This window comes from Nipponia nippon, unplaced genomic scaffold, assembly GCF_047370975.1.
Source record: "Nipponia nippon isolate SJK-2023a ecotype South Korea unplaced genomic scaffold, ASM4737097v1 scaffold_1, whole genome shotgun sequence".
Taxonomy (NCBI): Eukaryota; Metazoa; Chordata; class Aves; order Pelecaniformes; family Threskiornithidae; genus Nipponia; species Nipponia nippon.
The window spans coordinates 36,854,806-36,870,877 of NW_028262290.1; the positions used below are offsets into that span (position 1 = coordinate 36,854,806).

A 16,072-nucleotide genomic window follows, 5' to 3' on the forward strand; every position below is an offset into this window, starting at 1 on the left:
TACGACAAGGTGCTCTCTTCAGTAAGCATGAGAAATGATGCACTGTTGCCTTTAGGTTTAACTGAATCTTTTAAGTATGAAGCCAATCAGCTTCCGAAATTATTAATTTCATCCATTTTTTATCAAAAGGTTTTAAAAATATTATCCGTAAACTCTCACAAGTCTGTCCAAAACTACTGAAGGTTTCTTGTGAGAGCTTGCTATATGTGACCTTTTCTTTCCCACACCTCCTCCCTTCCCATCTCCACAAAAAAAACCCAAAACCCCCCAAAATGTATTTCTCCAGTCACCAAAAACCCAGCTGAGAATGTGAGAGGATAATAATAATCTTACTTGAATGGATGAAGATGGCTCTTGAGTTTCTCTTGGGCCTTTACCCCTTTCTCTTTGTTGTAATAGCTACAGGGAAAATTATTAGGAATTATCAAGTCATGAAACCATTTTCAACACAAAAACAAGCCAGAAACATACCATCTTTGACATTTTCTGAAAGAACTACACAGAATGACTTACGATTTTGGCTTCATTTAAACAAGTTATATTTGTGTGAGTGATCCTGTGCTAGATTATAGCAAAACTACAGCTGGGTTCAAAGACGTTAGTGGAATACAAACATATTCAATCTTAAAATTTTTACATTTATCTTCTTTTGATTCACAGTAGTTTCTACTCTTAAAAGTGATCTAACTAAAATGAGTACCTACAGTGGCTATAAATATCAATAAAGCTTATGTTCTTTCTTTTCCATCTCCAAAAACTTGAAAAGTGTGTAAGCCTTAGCAATCGGTGCAGCTTTCAGTGTTGAATGTCATCTCTCTTACCTCTGTTTACTACAGTCACATTCATCTGGTTTTCTTCTTTTTAGGTGCCCTCTAACTTCCCTCAAATTCTTAATTTTGTCTTGGAGAGCTTCGATCTGCAGAGAATATTTCCGAGTTAGAATTATTCTTTGAAAAGGTAGCAGTGCAAAGACTTCACTCAGATTTTAAAATACCTCTCAGATTTTAAAATACCTCTTACCTCCTTATCAATGTAAGCCTTGTGGTCCTTCCAGGCTCTGGCGGATTGGTAGAGCTCCCTCTCACAGTGAATAGTGTCATTTGGAAGAATAAAACATCTGTAGACACGAGTTTAAAAAATAGGAAAAAGGTCAGTGGTTTCCCAATTGCCTAGCCATTTCTTCTCTTTCTTCCAACATTCCTAATCAATTCTTTGTTATATTCTGTTAAGAAATAAATAAACTTTACAAGGTCTTCTCATGTTGACTTAATAATATTAATAATTGCTTCAATCTGTTTTCTCTGCAAAATAAATTAAAAAAAAATCCTCATCCATGACAGATGCTCTGTGCCTGCTAAGCAAAAATACAACGGCAGAGCCATCTTGGAGATTCTTAATCCAATCAGAAAGGAAATTGAAACTGAAATAAAAATATCTTCAGAATTTAAAGCCTGTTAACCAAACGTGCCATTGATTATTTAACCACTAGCTGCTGAGAAATATATTCATCTCGCCACATGAATATGACTCATCTTCCGAGTATGCAAAATAGTCAAGAACAGAACCTACAGTCAATGGGCTAAAGATCAATATAATCAATAAGGATCAATAAGAGTGAAAGTTAGAGCAAAGAGTTCAAACAAGTGCTTAAAAAAAAGCCAACAGAACACTCAAAAAGTGATGCAATGACAAAACCATTCACACCAGTGTTTGAAAAAATAGCTCTACCAAAAAGAAAAAAAGAATGTGGAAGGCCAAGGAGGTGGACTGAGATAGAAAATTCAGTGACTACAGGCTGGGCTTTCAAAATCTCCATGCTGACAAACAGAAATTCCTTAATTACAGAAATATTACAATTTTATAGACACAACGCTTCTTGGGTCCTGCTTCATCAGAACCCTTCTTTTAATTTTTGAGAAGAAAAGCAGAAAGGAAGATTTAGATGCTTATCTCTTCCCATGTTATCCCACTATGTTTTTTTCTTCACTCAAGGAATTCTGAAAACAATACTGTATTCAGTAAAAGTCAAAACACTTTATGGAGAAATAATAACTGTCACAGAAAGCTGTTTAAAGCTTTACTAATGCCATGGTTGGAAATTATCAATGTAAAACAAAAAAGGATAATTTTTACTTTTTAAAAATTAACTTTTAGGTTTTCATTTATGTTAAAAAAAAAAAAAGAAGAGAAGAAAAGAGAGAAACGCTACTTATATTTTAAGCACAATAAAAAGGATAAAATAGAAGATTTTTGTTGCCTGCATCTGCCTGGCTTTCCAGAACAATCATATTATCTTTTTTAAACTAAAAAATATCTTGAGATTTTTGCCTTTTCATTCAGATTTAGCGTAGGGCTAAAAATTGAAATCTAAGCATCTTCCAGGACAGAAAAATGATGTGGGTCCCTTCAGGTATAAACAGGTCTAATGTAACTTAGCTAATGTTATTAGTTGCAAACAATTAAGCATTAAGAAAGATGATGTAACTGATCTAATCTGTCCTCATTTAGAGTGGAATTTCAGTCGTCTCTAAATTTAGGCCTCTATGCTAAGCTGGTAGCCTAGACTTTATAAAGAACAGCAGGAGTGTCAGCTTCACAAGGTGATTAATCCATCATAAGATGCATGTTTCGATATGGCAGATGAATCTCCCTCTGGAGATGCCTACTTCTCCTCAGAAATAAAACCTAAACGAGATGCCTCCCTTCAAGATATGCATACTAAAGTTAAATGATTCCACCTACTAACAAGTACAACTCAGGTTTATCTAAAATCTACAATGATAGTTTTAAGTTCTTAAATATTGTAACCATAAAATCATCAAAAATGGAAAGAGAGGGACTACAATTATAAAATGAAGATTTAATTTTAAGAAACAAAACCAGAAAAAAAGCAATTGTACTTGTGTGTCACTCTGACAGAGTTGGGTTGACCTATAGCATCAGAGCCATCAGCAATCATTGCATCACCAGGAGCACCCTCGGTTTCCTCTGCTTCTTCCTCATTTTCAGCATTGTGACGCTTGGTGATACTTTTAGTCTTTAACACCTGCAGTTCTTCCTCTTCCAGATTTATGTCATATATTTCACCTTCGAATTCCACAGACAAGGACCGGGTTTGGCGAGTGTGAACAAATCGGGGTTTGTATTCTGAAGCAGAAGAAAGAAACATTCCTGGTTGCATATACATATCTACATGACCTATGCCATGAACACAAAGCATACTCCAAAAAGCAAGAATGCTGTTCAGTAAAAACAGCTTATTTTTTCTGTGGCTTTACAGAAATTTATTTAATGATTTTTTGATATGTTGGTGCCCACAATTTCATGAGTAGCATCAAATTTCCATTGCTTCAAGGTTTGCATTTCATGCTAGTCTGACCTTATGCCACAGTTAGCATCTCTATCTCCAAATAAAATCAGCATCTTAGCAATCAGATATCTAGAAAGAGACACTCAAAAAATCAGAGACCACTTTAGAAAATTAAGCCCTTCAGTACTCTGTGAAACAAGGTCAGCACCTGTAAATTGGCATGTGACATAAGTTTGATTTATGCCTTAGAATAAAATTTTTTTCTTAGGTAGCCCTTAAAAGGATAAGAATCCATCTTATATGGATATTTGCACCCTAAGTTTGCAGATGACACTAAGCTGGCTGGGAGTGTTGATCTGCTGGAGGGTAGGAAGGCCCTACAGAGGGATCTGGACAGGCTGGATCAATGGGCCAAGGCCAATTGTATGAGGTTCAACAAGGCTCAGTTCCAGGTCCTGCACTTGGGTCACAACAACCCCATGCAACACTACAGGCTTGGGGAAGTGTGGCTAGAGAACAGCCTGGTGGAAAAGGACCTGGGGGTGTTGGTTGACAGCTGCCTGAATATGAGCCAGCAGTGTGCTCAGGTGGCCAAGAGAGCTGATGGCATCCTGGCTTGTATCAGGAATAGTGTGGCCAGCAGGATGAGGGAAGTGATCGTCCCCCTGTACTTGGCACTGGTGAGGCCACACCTCGAATACTGTGTTCAGTTTTGGGTCCCTGACTACATGAAAGACATTGAGGTGCTGGAGTGTGTCCAAAGAAGGGCAACAAAGCTGGTGAAGGGCCTAGAGCACAAGTCTTCTGAGGAGTGGCTGAGGGAGCTGGGGTTGTTTAGTCTGGAGAAGAGGAGGCTGAGGGGAGACCTTCTTGCTCTCTACAACTACCTGAAAGGAGGTTGTAGCGAGGTGGGGACTGGTCTCTTCTCCCAGGTAGCAAGCAACAGGATGAGAGGAACTGGCCCCAGGTTGCGCCAGGGGAGGTTTAGGTTGGATATTAGGAAAAACTTCTTCACCAAAAGGGTAGTCAGGCACTGGAACAGGCTGCCCAGGGAAGTGGTTGAGTCTCCATCCCTGGAGGTATTTAAAAGATGTGTGGATGTGGTGCTTAGGGACATGGTTTAGTGGTGGACTTGGCAGTGCTAGTTTAATGGTTGGACTTGATGATCTTAAGGGTCTTTTCCAACCTAAAAGATTTTATCATTCTATGATTCTATATCACTGTATATGTATCTATATGTCTATACGTAGAGGACTAAGAATGTTGTAAAGGAGAAAAGCATAACAAATGGATTTTTTCTCATGCCCCCTTCAGATGTTTTTCACACTTCCCCTCTTTCTCTCCCCGAGTCACTTCCCCCCCTGTGCTGCATTTCCCATTCAGCCCTTGCTGGTATACTTCTCTTTCCAAGGTACACGACAGGTATCTCCCCTTGAAAATATCACTTAGGGGAACATTCCCCAATTTGAGAATCACCCTGGTAGTCTGTGACATGTAGACTTTTCAGCAGACTGCCTGTAGACACTGTGAAGTTCCTTAGATCATACTAAACAAATGGAAGAAATTATATCAAGGCAGCATTTAGTCTGAACAATGAGACAACTCGAGACAGACAATATTGTGGTTGAATGTACAAAGAATACCAGGGATTCTTGTTCACATCCAGAGTGGAGGAGGCTTTAAATCAGGAAATATTTTGAGTTATACTGACATTATTTTCTTATTTCATAGACATCTGTGCAGCATCTCCTAACTTTTGCCTTTCTCATATGACTTCACTATCTTCCTGTTTTAAAGACCCATCTTTATTTCATTCCCTAGTCTAGTATTCTAGATAGAGAGCAGGAGAATAGAGCCTGCTCTTGAATGAAGTCTGAAACCCAGGTCCGCTCGTATTGCTATAGCTACAGAACTTCATTTTCATCGCTGGGCAGAGAGATGAAAATACTTGTTCCATTTAAAATAATGGCTTCTTTAAATAGGCTTCTTTTGTAGAAATCATTAGCAGAAGCAAATTCAAGTACTGCTGTCCTAAAACCCTCTTGTACATTCCCTTCAGCCCACGCTCCACTAGAGGACACTGCGATCTCACTCGTGTCCCTGCGGGGATCCCGCTACTGACTTGCCGGGAAGTTACAGCCGAGCAGAATTTCAGTCCGACAGCAGTCACAGCACTGCAGCGCCTCATGTAAAAGATGTCTTTGGGATATCACCAAACAGTGTGTGAATTCGGAGTTAACGATGCAAGAAAACACTTGCCCTGGCCGTCCTAGCAAATAACGGCACCCACTGATCCACGGATGGCGGCGAGTTGTCATCTCTGAGCAGCGCGATAGGTGGCCCCAGAGCATCACCACCACCAGCAGCAGCCTAAAGACTATTCCTCACCGTGATCCAAGGGATAAATATTGTTGTTATTATTATTGTTATTACAGAGGCAATTATGTAGAACCTGACTGCCAATTACGGATGTATTCATTATACACGGAGGTGAAAACAAGAATTTACTGGTAAGTCAACACTCTGCTAGCCGTTTCCCCCCTGCTTTTTGCCTCAGCGGTTCAAGAGATCAGATAACACTTACTTTGCGCATTAGGGTTTCTCAGGAACTGTCTTTGATTTTTTCTTTGGGTCCTGCTGTTTCGGTAATCAGTGTCTCCACAGTTGCAGTCTTTGTCTTTACCGCTGTATCCCCGGGAGTGTATGCTGCGGGTCCTTTTTCTGATGGCAAGTATGTCACTAGATACCTTACACTTGTGAATTCGAAGTTTGCCGGAAGCATCCTCCGTGCACTGCCACTTCTGTGAGAGAGAGAAATGAAGATGATTTCCCAGCAGCCTTCCAAACCCCTGCTACTTTCAGGTGGATTGTAAAACAAGACAGGCAAATTTCTTTAAAAATTATCCAGTCCCTTAAATAACAAGCTGAGAAGGGAAATATTTTAAGGGACTAAACTCGTTCATGTTCTTCTCAACATCTCTCTCATGCTAGGCAAACATAAGCTTGAATGAAGTCACTGCAAATCTGCATAAAAAAATACAGCCCAGCCAAAAAAGATAGATAAATCAAGAGTATCTAGACTAAACACATCCCTGAAAGGAGCAAGTAAAAAAATCTTAATTTACTGAGCCACAGAGTACAGCTGTCAGGGCTGTTTTCACCAACTCTTTTTTTTCTTTGAAAAAACAAACTTTGTTTCTTTGTTATGTGACTTGGGATTTCTAACATGAATCAGGGGAAAATAAAAAATCCCCACAGATGAAGAAGAACTGGTTCAGTTGTAGGGTTCCTTGGAAAAGAGAAGGGCAAATTGTGGGTGTGATTTATAGAAAAATACATAAACCACCACCAACATGTAATTCATTTCCTTAACAGTGGTCAGAGTTAGGACCTGCACCCTAAGACATGCCCTTGCAAACCATGCCACTCAGACCTGCAAACATAGCTGGCTCTTTATATTTTACAAGAGAAGGGAGAAGCCTGAAAGCACGATACCCTCAGCCACCTTCCCTACACCCAGCAGGTGCAACCAAGGGAAGAACCTTAGGGACAGTAAGCAAATAAATTAGCTTGGAGAAACTTCTTTGGATACCTAAGTCTTGAGATTTGTATCAGACTTGGGAGAAAAAAGCGCAGCCTGGAAAGAATACCTGTAAAAGGCATCATCGTACGCATGCTGAATATCAGAGCAAGTGTGGGAGAATGAGAGGAAACAGAGTTTTTCCAGCTTGTCTGCACAATATCTGTCTGACTTGATTATCAACATCACTGAACCAGATGGAAGAGTCCAGGTGGACTTTTCCAGTGGATCCTACTGTCTTCACATTTCAAATTACAAAACAATTGGGACATTAATTCCCTTTCCACACCAAACTGCCTTAAAAGAGCTAAATGTATTTTTTTTTTTTTTCAACGTGGATGGGTGCTGGCAGATCAGAGCTCTTTTGCCTGTGCCCAAAGCTTGCCATATATGGCTGCTGGGTTATAGCTGGCACTTGTAACACCCGACACAGGTTAAGAAGTCTGTGAAGACTTTAAAGTCGGTTGTAGTCCAAATAACAATCGGGAGAACTACTAATATCTCTGTTTATTTATAATTTGAATATAACTATAAATGACTATTATGCACTGAGTTTTTTCACCTGTGCATCTTAAGCCACAGTGACCAGACTTCGCATAGAAAGCAATTAAGTTTGGCTGGATAGTGTAGAGAAGAAAACTTGGTAATGCTATTGATAACTGGAGTTATCAATATAACTGCAGTTTCAGCTAACTTTCCCTGTAATGTGTCCTTTTTTGGTTCCTGTGACTGAATAGCGTAACTTTCTCTTGCCTCATTACTAATAGCAAGAGAGCTAGATGCTAGACCTAATGGAGTCCCCAGACTAATTTTTGAAATGGGCACTAATATCAGAGCACACACATTTCGGTAAGTCTCTTCCATTAACTAACGGCTGGCTGCTCTGGACTGTTTTGGGAGTGCTGTCAAACTGACTGAAGAATGAAGAAAGAAAAACTAAGCCTCAGGTAGATTTGCTGACCTGATAACCTGAGGAGTGAGCTGATGTGGCTCTGAACGACAGCAGCGTGAGAGCACTCTCTGGCCTAACACGTGGGCTGAGCTCAAAGATGGATGCCATGCTCAGAGACCTTGCCCGTGGATTGGCATGACTCTGATCCCAGAACAATAAACCATCTGTAAAAGGCCATAGGCCTACGTACATCTGATGGCCGCCTCAGAAATTACACTCATGCCCAGACTTTCAGTGTAAACCCACACCTACAAGTGACAAGGTGACTTTCTACACGTAAAGTTGTCTGAGAGCTATAAGGCTTTGCAGGATTTTATTCTGCAATAGCATGTGCATTCTTCCTACCACAGCAAGAGATGGTTGTTACAGGATAAGAACTGACTGCACCACTGTATTTCCTGTGTTTATTGGGCACACACTACATTTATAAACATATGGCACTAGTTTTTAATGAGTCTCAAAAGCACCATTTTGAAGTAAAATAAGTATTCTCTTTGTCTAACATTAATTATACCAAGAGGTTCCAGGAATGGCTTCAATGGCCATTTAGATCACTTTTAACGGTATTATGACTTACATTGAAACAAGACTCTCTGTGTCTAGTACAAGCCAATAATAGTTCTCTATTTAAAACAGGGATTAAATGGGATTCAGTTCCTCGTCTTTTTTTTTTTTTTAGTTTTACTTTAAAAACTGTCATTATAAAGATGCTTCAGAGTTCTAAGATGGAATTTTTAGACTAACTTTCCTGAATCCCTGCCCATGCCAGTGTAATCGGGCACTGAGCATGCATTATGCAGTAAGTCATAATGGTCCTTCTGCTCATCTTTAGATCTATAAAATGCATTAATGCACATAAAAGAAGATTCTGACTGATGTGCTGCCCCTTCCCCTCCCCTGTTTTCTCCCTTCCTTCCTGCTATGAATACCAAACTATTCTTTGAAATCCAAGACTATTAGGTTCAGTTTCTGGGTCCCCATTTCTCCATCAATAAAAAAACATTGGCTCATACAAAAATTAAATATGTCTTCATTAAATTTTAATTCGTATATGTTTTCTTATTTTCCACATGTTTATCTTCCTTCTCATGGTGATGTTTCACAAGACACCTAAGCCAATCTAACAATTCACTGTTGCCATAGGAATATGAGATAGTCCCTGCTTCTGGCTGCATGCTGACTTAGGGACCTCTGCGCTGATTTATTCTCTCCTTCAGTAGGAGAAAAGAGGAATAACTCAGAATTAAAAAAAAAGCAAAACTAATGGGAGAGGGAAAGCAGGACCCTGCCACTTGGCTGCAACAAGCTGTTATATCGTTTCAGTCACGTTGTGAAACTTAACCTGTGTCAGCCTTTTTCCCTGTCATTGACCTATCTTTTCCTTCTTTCATCTCATTTCATCACCTACCCTCCAGCAATTATTTCCCTCTCACCTTAGCTCTCCACCTCGTTTTCCATCTGCCTCAATTTAACTTCAGAGGGGAAGAAAACGTGGAATAGGATCCTTAATACCCCCACACCAATGGAGTCCTGAAACCCCACACCTGAAAGCTGGTGGGACTATCCCGCTGCGAGGGGCTTTGCTGGTTTACAGCCACCCCGACCCAAAGCAGGGTCTGTTCTGCAAGTGTGCTTGCTCCATGTGAGCCCTCCCTGCCCTTGGCAGCAAGTTGCAGAGGCAGCTTAGGACAGGTAAAAGGACTGAGCATCACCTGGGGGCTCAAGCTGCTTTAATCTCTGCCGAACATGAAGTTTAAACATAAGTACACGTGCCTGCTCCTCAGTGGGCAGGCAAGCACCAGACTGCAGCAGGACTGCAGCAGGATTTTTTCTGCGGGTGATGTCATTGGCATGATGCATTTTCATCTGGGGGTAGAAGTTTGCCCTTATAAAGTCATTTCAAAGGCACAGGGGAGCAAATGGGCTGGTTAAAAGGGTATTGTTTGTACTTGGTGGCTTTGCTTTGCACTGCTACTGGCATGGCTCCAGGTGCGACTTAGAGCCACATGAGCAAGACAACAGCAAATGACTTGATAACTATCTTGGGTCTCAGCTTCCTGCTATTAATCAGTTTGTGCCACTTCCTTAAAATTAAGTAAGTCTATTTCATTACTGAATATAATTAAGGCATAAAAATACACATTCAGCATGAATCATTGTGATGTGCTGCACTGTAAATATCCACTTAAGCAGGATTTCAAGTCAACTTTGTTTAGTTAATAGACTGTGACAGCTTTGAGAGAGTTCCTGCCCCCTTGTATAGAGGGGGAATTAATTAGGCAGTTCCTGAAAGGTGTCTTAAGAGTAGGCAAGCTAAGGGTTTCTATGAAATTTAATTACCCACTATTTGCAGTAGACACTTCAGTGTTAAACATCTTGTCAGATTTTATCACAAAGCTATGAAACCCTGAAAAACATGCAACCAGAAATATAACACGGCGACAATATTTTTACAGGTGCTTTTTCATTTTGGTAGTGTATGACTGACTGTGAGTATTATTGCTCAGCCTAGGGAATGTTAAGATAAGGCAAGAAAAGGAAGACTTCATGAATTTAAACATGTCCTCATGATCTCATTTCCTTTTTTTTCCTGTTTTGAAAGGTATGACCTAAATTTGAAAACAGTTTAGATGAAAATACCATCATGGGCTGCATATGTGTGTACCACTGCAGTACTATTAGCAGTAACCAGATCTGGGCGAGTGTCAGGGGACCTGATGTGATAATACCAGTAAGGGAGTCTGGTTTAGGGCTGTGCTACTGCAAAGAGAACTAAGTCCTGGTTTTGCTTTCTCTGTGCCATTCAAAGAGGCCGTGTCACACAGCATATTGAAAAGTGCCCTGTAATTAGTTGTCTATGGTAAATAGCAGAGAGCAGCAGCAGTTTATTTCTGCTGAACTGGACCTGAATACTGAGAAATGTTTACGGGCTAAGGCCATGTCTTCTATGCATTCCTGCAGAGCAGTCATAAACCCTGGTCCTCACTGAGGCTCCTAGGTGTTCCTGGAAATATTAATCTCTGTTGTTACATCTCAGCAGTATTTGAACATTGCATGCAAGTGCAGCTGTTTCACAGGGATGGTGTGTCAGATTTGCTCAGGGAATTTGGAATTGCTGCATTTTTGTGGAACAAAAATCTCCTCCTTGAGTGTGGAACTGGGTTGATGCCGCTCATATGGGCAGGTCCCAATTTTTGCACCACTCTCTCATAACTGGACCACCTTCTATTGAATCACACACAGCTCCAGAGTCTGCTGGCGTTAATAGACTCAAAACTGGTTATTTATATACAACCAAACACTCTGAGGAAGTGTTCCTGAAAAGTGCAATGGTCAGTGGTTCAACAGATAGGGAAGCAATTTGTCCTATAAGAACTGATGTAATATAGTGGGAAATGTATGACAGACTTTAGAAAGACATTCAGTTAAATATACAGGGACAGAACTAGAGGGAAAAAAAATGAAGAAATTAATCACTGTGTAACAGAAATAACTTTATGAAAACTGCCAATTTTGAGCTACTTCACAGTGTTTAAGAAATGGAAGAAAGAGAAAAAAGCCTAGGAAGTTTACAGACTATACAATTTCATATTCTTGACATATAGACAAGATTGATTTTAAGTGTCATAGCTATAGCAGTTCTCTAGTTTATAAAAAATGCATGGACTGCATTGTCAGCTCTAGAAGTGTAGGCACTTAGGTCGAGACATCAAATATTTCACCTCCAGAGCATTCTCTACCAAATCTATTAGCTTGTCTGTAGTTACAACTCAACAACAATAGAAGTCTGTTATTATCCAATAAATGTCCACTCTCAGGTGCAAACAAATGGGAGCCAATGAAAAGGATAATTTTAACCTTTTGGTTATAAATAGTAATACTGATAACAATCAGTTACTATTGGGTCATATAAATTTAATTTACAGAGGACTTAATTTATACTATATTTCACTGGATACTTTAAAATGTAAACCCTGCAAAAAGAGAACCTCAAGGGAGTGCTACAGAAAGTGCTAAACATGATTCCTGCATAATCTATGTTTTCTGTCCAAACATTTTTTGTAGGTAAAATTGCTTTTTAAGGTGCCATTCTACCAAAAAGTCTTTCTGTTAGAGAACATTGATAAGACGGTGGTAAAAATGCTGAACACAGTCATGGATTGAAAGAGATGAAACCAGTGAAACAAGTGATGTTCCCAAACTGGAATATCTCTGGATTTTATCCAAAATAGAGCTGGTACTTCAGATTAAGAATTGCTTAAATTTGAAGAATTGTCAAATCTGGAAAGAGCTGCCCTCTGTTTAACAGGAAACTTAAATATTTAGGCTGAAATGTGAAATATTTAGGCTGAAATAGGAAATTACATGCTTTGAAGGATTATTTTGAGATAAAGGAACTTATCTTCATATTTGGTTTTAACTCATAAACAGGGTGGTATTTTAATAACGGATAATATAATTTCTGGCAGCTCCTATGAATTCTTGAGCAACTATGTTGCATGTTTCTGTCAACTGTGAGGGAGCTAAAGAGAGCAATAGCTGCAAGAGCTGTTCAGGAAAGCACTCAAGTATATACTTAGTTTTAAGCACATGATTGGTCCCAAACACATATGCTTCCAGTTAAGCCTGTGTATAGATGCTCTGCTGAATTATGACTAAGAAAAGGTTATCAATGGGCAGATGGCAAAGAAAAGCCAGCTTTGAACTGATGTTCTGTTAAAACAGGTTGATGGGATTAGTTGTCACTGCTTTGAACACAAGCAAATGTTGCTACTATGAAAAAAAAATATTTTCTTTCTTGCAGTAATCTACACTGACCGGGCTGCTAACACCTTGCTTTAGGAATACTGTAAGAAACTGTTTGAATAGGTGCAACATGATAGAAAATGGAGAAAGACAAGCTCAGGTGGGAGGCAGCATATGGAATAGCAGTACATTAATGCACTCTTGCATGCTCATCACCAGTGCCTTTTGACTCCTGCAAGCATCAGGAGGTTGTTCTGTAACTGGGAGGATCCAGAAGTGATGTTTATATGCCATATCATAATTTTAGTTGCGTTTTAGTGGGTGCTCGGGGTCTGGCTGTCAGTTGCTGGCCAGCCATCTGACACTTCTGGCCAGCTCTTACCGGCTTAAGTGTTTTTATTCATACTCCGCAGCTGGTCATAAAGCTGACCTTTACAAATGTATGGTCTGTGATATTTATTTTATGAGAACGTAGATACTTGAGCCAAACCAGACTACACCTAATAAGTCCCATTTTAATTTCCTTTACAATATTATCTGTAAGCTGATTGATGGCAAGTGTTCTTTTAGCATTACGGATAGACATGCTTTTGACCGAATGCTGATATGATAATGTGATAAATATTAATATAAACAACAAAATTAAATTCTTATGCTAGATTTTTAAATGGCGAAGGATACATGAGAAATAAGAGGTATGTACAGACTACGTAACATGCTCTTTGGATCAGAGCCAGAAGAATCTTGCACATTTACCACAGAGCTGATGCTTGGATTCAGCAACATGTCTCCAGTGACTACCTGTAAAGCCTTAAATCACTGTAAAATACATTGCGATCTAATTAACTAAAATCTCCCTGTACAGTCGTCAGGTGTATTCTCCAAATGGAATATTATTTCTTTAGGGTGGTTTTGGGATATACTTCCTCAGGAGGAAACACAATATTCTGCATCTCTAAAGCAGAGGTGCATGAAAAAAGGGCACAAGGAAGGTTAGCGGCTACAGCATTATACCTGTCTAGCTCCGTTTGAGTTCGTGGGCATGCATGTCATACAAACACAGGCAGCACGATGCACTTTTCCGTTCTGCCCACTGTCAGTGCTCATTGGAGTTTCAGACCTTTGCTCTTCACATACTGGCACGTATTGCGGAGCAGATGGTAGGAGATGTATGCCCATAAAATAAACAGCCCTGTGTCTGGGTTTGATTGCTGAGTCATCCAACTTAAGAGCTGAAGTTTTAAACACAAAGCTTCACAGTCCTCATTTTAGGAGGGCGGGTTTTTTTTCCTCATGTTGGGAAGATTTTAAAGTAAGGTTGTGGTTTGTGTAACTTTTCTAAGAGGATAAAAATGCATGTTTGGCTATGGATTTGATACTGATTATAAATAATGGATTGAACAGTACACTGGAGACACTCAGCCTATCAGTCACAAGACCTCGAAAGGTATCTGCTATTTGGGAAACAGTGTTAAGTCCCAGAAGTCAAAATTATGCCTCAGGAAAATTCCTATGACTCAGACTGGTGGAGAGAAAAAGAATAAATACTTATGAATTAACTTAACTCATTAATTACACATACAAGTAAGGGAAGAGAGAAAGAAAAAGTATAAATGAAGGCACAGTTAACAAGCTTTTATTTGATATTTGCTAAGTATCCAGAAGTATTTAATGGATGAGAAGATGGAGTGAGTTCAACAAAAATAACCTGCCAGAGGATTTAAGAGCAGTTTGCCTCTAAACCTCCTGAACTAACATATATTCCCATCTCAGGTTGTTTCAGTGGAAATCTGAGATGAGATTTGTGTCATGATAAGGTTGTACTAATCCAGAGAAACATTTGCTCACATGCTATTATTTATGCTCTATTGGAAAATTAACAAAGTTTTAGTTAAAAGTTTGCACTGATTGTTTCCCATTTTCAAACAGCAGCAGGGGTAGCAATGTTGCAGATGAATAGATATTTCTATACTGTGTGCCTTACTACAGTAAAGCTGCGAGGAGAAATATGTATCAATGAAATATTAAAAAAACCTGCAAAACATGTAAATGCTAAAACCCATCAACAGTCACTACTAAACCAACTGGGCTCAATCAGGTGACCTCAGTAAGTTACACCACATAAAGTGGTGACAAAATTGGCATATAAACTATGAAGGAAACCTCTGTTTCCCATCATCATTTCTCGAGTGCTCTCTGGGATGTGAAGGAAGGACCACAAAGGAAACTTCTGCCCTGCCCCAAGTCCCAAAGCTGAGCAGAAAGCCCACCCTGCTGCTGCTCCCTTTGCAGGGGGAGTGAACCTGGCCTGAGTGTGATGGGACCAGCTGTGCTGTGGGTGAGTGCATGTCAACTGCTTGGTCAGGGTGGGAGCCAATATCTAGTCTGTATCCAAATATGATATGGGCAGGTGACCCATAACTCACTTACAAGATGGTCAAAATTAACAGCACTTCCCAAGTTATGAAGCTGAGGAGGAGGAAGAAAACATGAAATCCTCAAGTCCAGGTATTAAGCAAGCAAAAAATTAAGAGCATGTGCAATTATTGGAAGGAGCATCTGGAGGTCATTTAGTCCAATCTGCTCCTCAGAGCAGGAACAACATTATTAGGTTTTGAAAGTATCCCTGGATGGGCCTTCCACAGCCTATTTGGGCTCCAGTGTTTATGGTAACATTTTTTTCCACACACCTAGTCAGACTTTCCCTTGCTGCAACTTGTCTGTTACTGATAGCCGTTTTGCTGTGCACCTCCAAGAAGTGCCTGGGTCTATCTTCTCTCTAATTAGCCATTAGTTAGTTGAAGGAAGCAATTAGATTCCCCCTTTGCCTTCTGTTCTCCTGGCTAAACAAACCTCTGCCCCTCCTCAGTACTTCCTGACCATCTCTGGGGTCCTCCACTGGACTTGGTCCAGCTTACTGATGTCCCTCTGCTAATGGAGGTCCCAACCCAAATGCAATACTCAGCTGCAGCCCACAAGCACCAAGGAGAGGTGAGTAATCGCTTCCCATGACCTGTTAGCTGTGATCCTGCTAAGGCAGCTCAGCAGGCGCGGTCCTCTCCTCCGCAAAGGCTCAGTGCTGACCGGAGTTAATGACTGGCTGAACATAACTCAAAAGCGAACACATCCATGCAGTTGTGCACATCTCATTTCTGATATGTTCTCAAGAAGGTGAGTGAATTTTTGGAAACTATCCTCCCATAAATGGGATTATGAAAAAATAGCAAGGGCAGGGTGCTCTACAATGAAAGTGATACAATCTGTCAATGGTGTTAAAAAAATTAAATTAAAAACAAATCATGGTGAAAGTAGTTTAACTTAATTTTGCATATGCATTTTATAACTATTTTTTCTTAATGAAACAAAAGGTTTTTTTGGTAACCCATAAGGCTTACTTATTTGCAGCTAACTGTAATCTATGATCTAAATTTCTTATCTCTTTTTGGCAAACAGTCATTTAGAACTTTAAAAATTATGGAATAAT

General features: G+C 39.8%; 1 protein-coding gene across 6 annotated transcripts in view; it reads right to left on the reverse strand.

Moving 5' to 3' along the window:
* The window catches only part of SULF1 (sulfatase 1), a 126,175-nt gene that overhangs the window by 11,640 nt on the left and 98,463 nt on the right, over positions 1-16,072 (reverse strand). For all 6 annotated transcript variants that reach the window (XM_087751750.1, XM_087751741.1, XM_087751758.1 and 3 more), the window contains 5 exons: positions 5,895-6,111; positions 2,901-3,147; positions 1,021-1,117; positions 822-916; positions 334-399 (listed from right to left, as the gene is read on the reverse strand). In XM_087751750.1, coding sequence (XP_087607876.1) covers positions 334-399; positions 822-916; positions 1,021-1,117; positions 2,901-3,147; positions 5,895-6,111 — 722 coding nt within the window. The remainder of the gene's footprint in view (positions 1-333; positions 400-821; positions 917-1,020; positions 1,118-2,900; positions 3,148-5,894; positions 6,112-16,072) is intronic.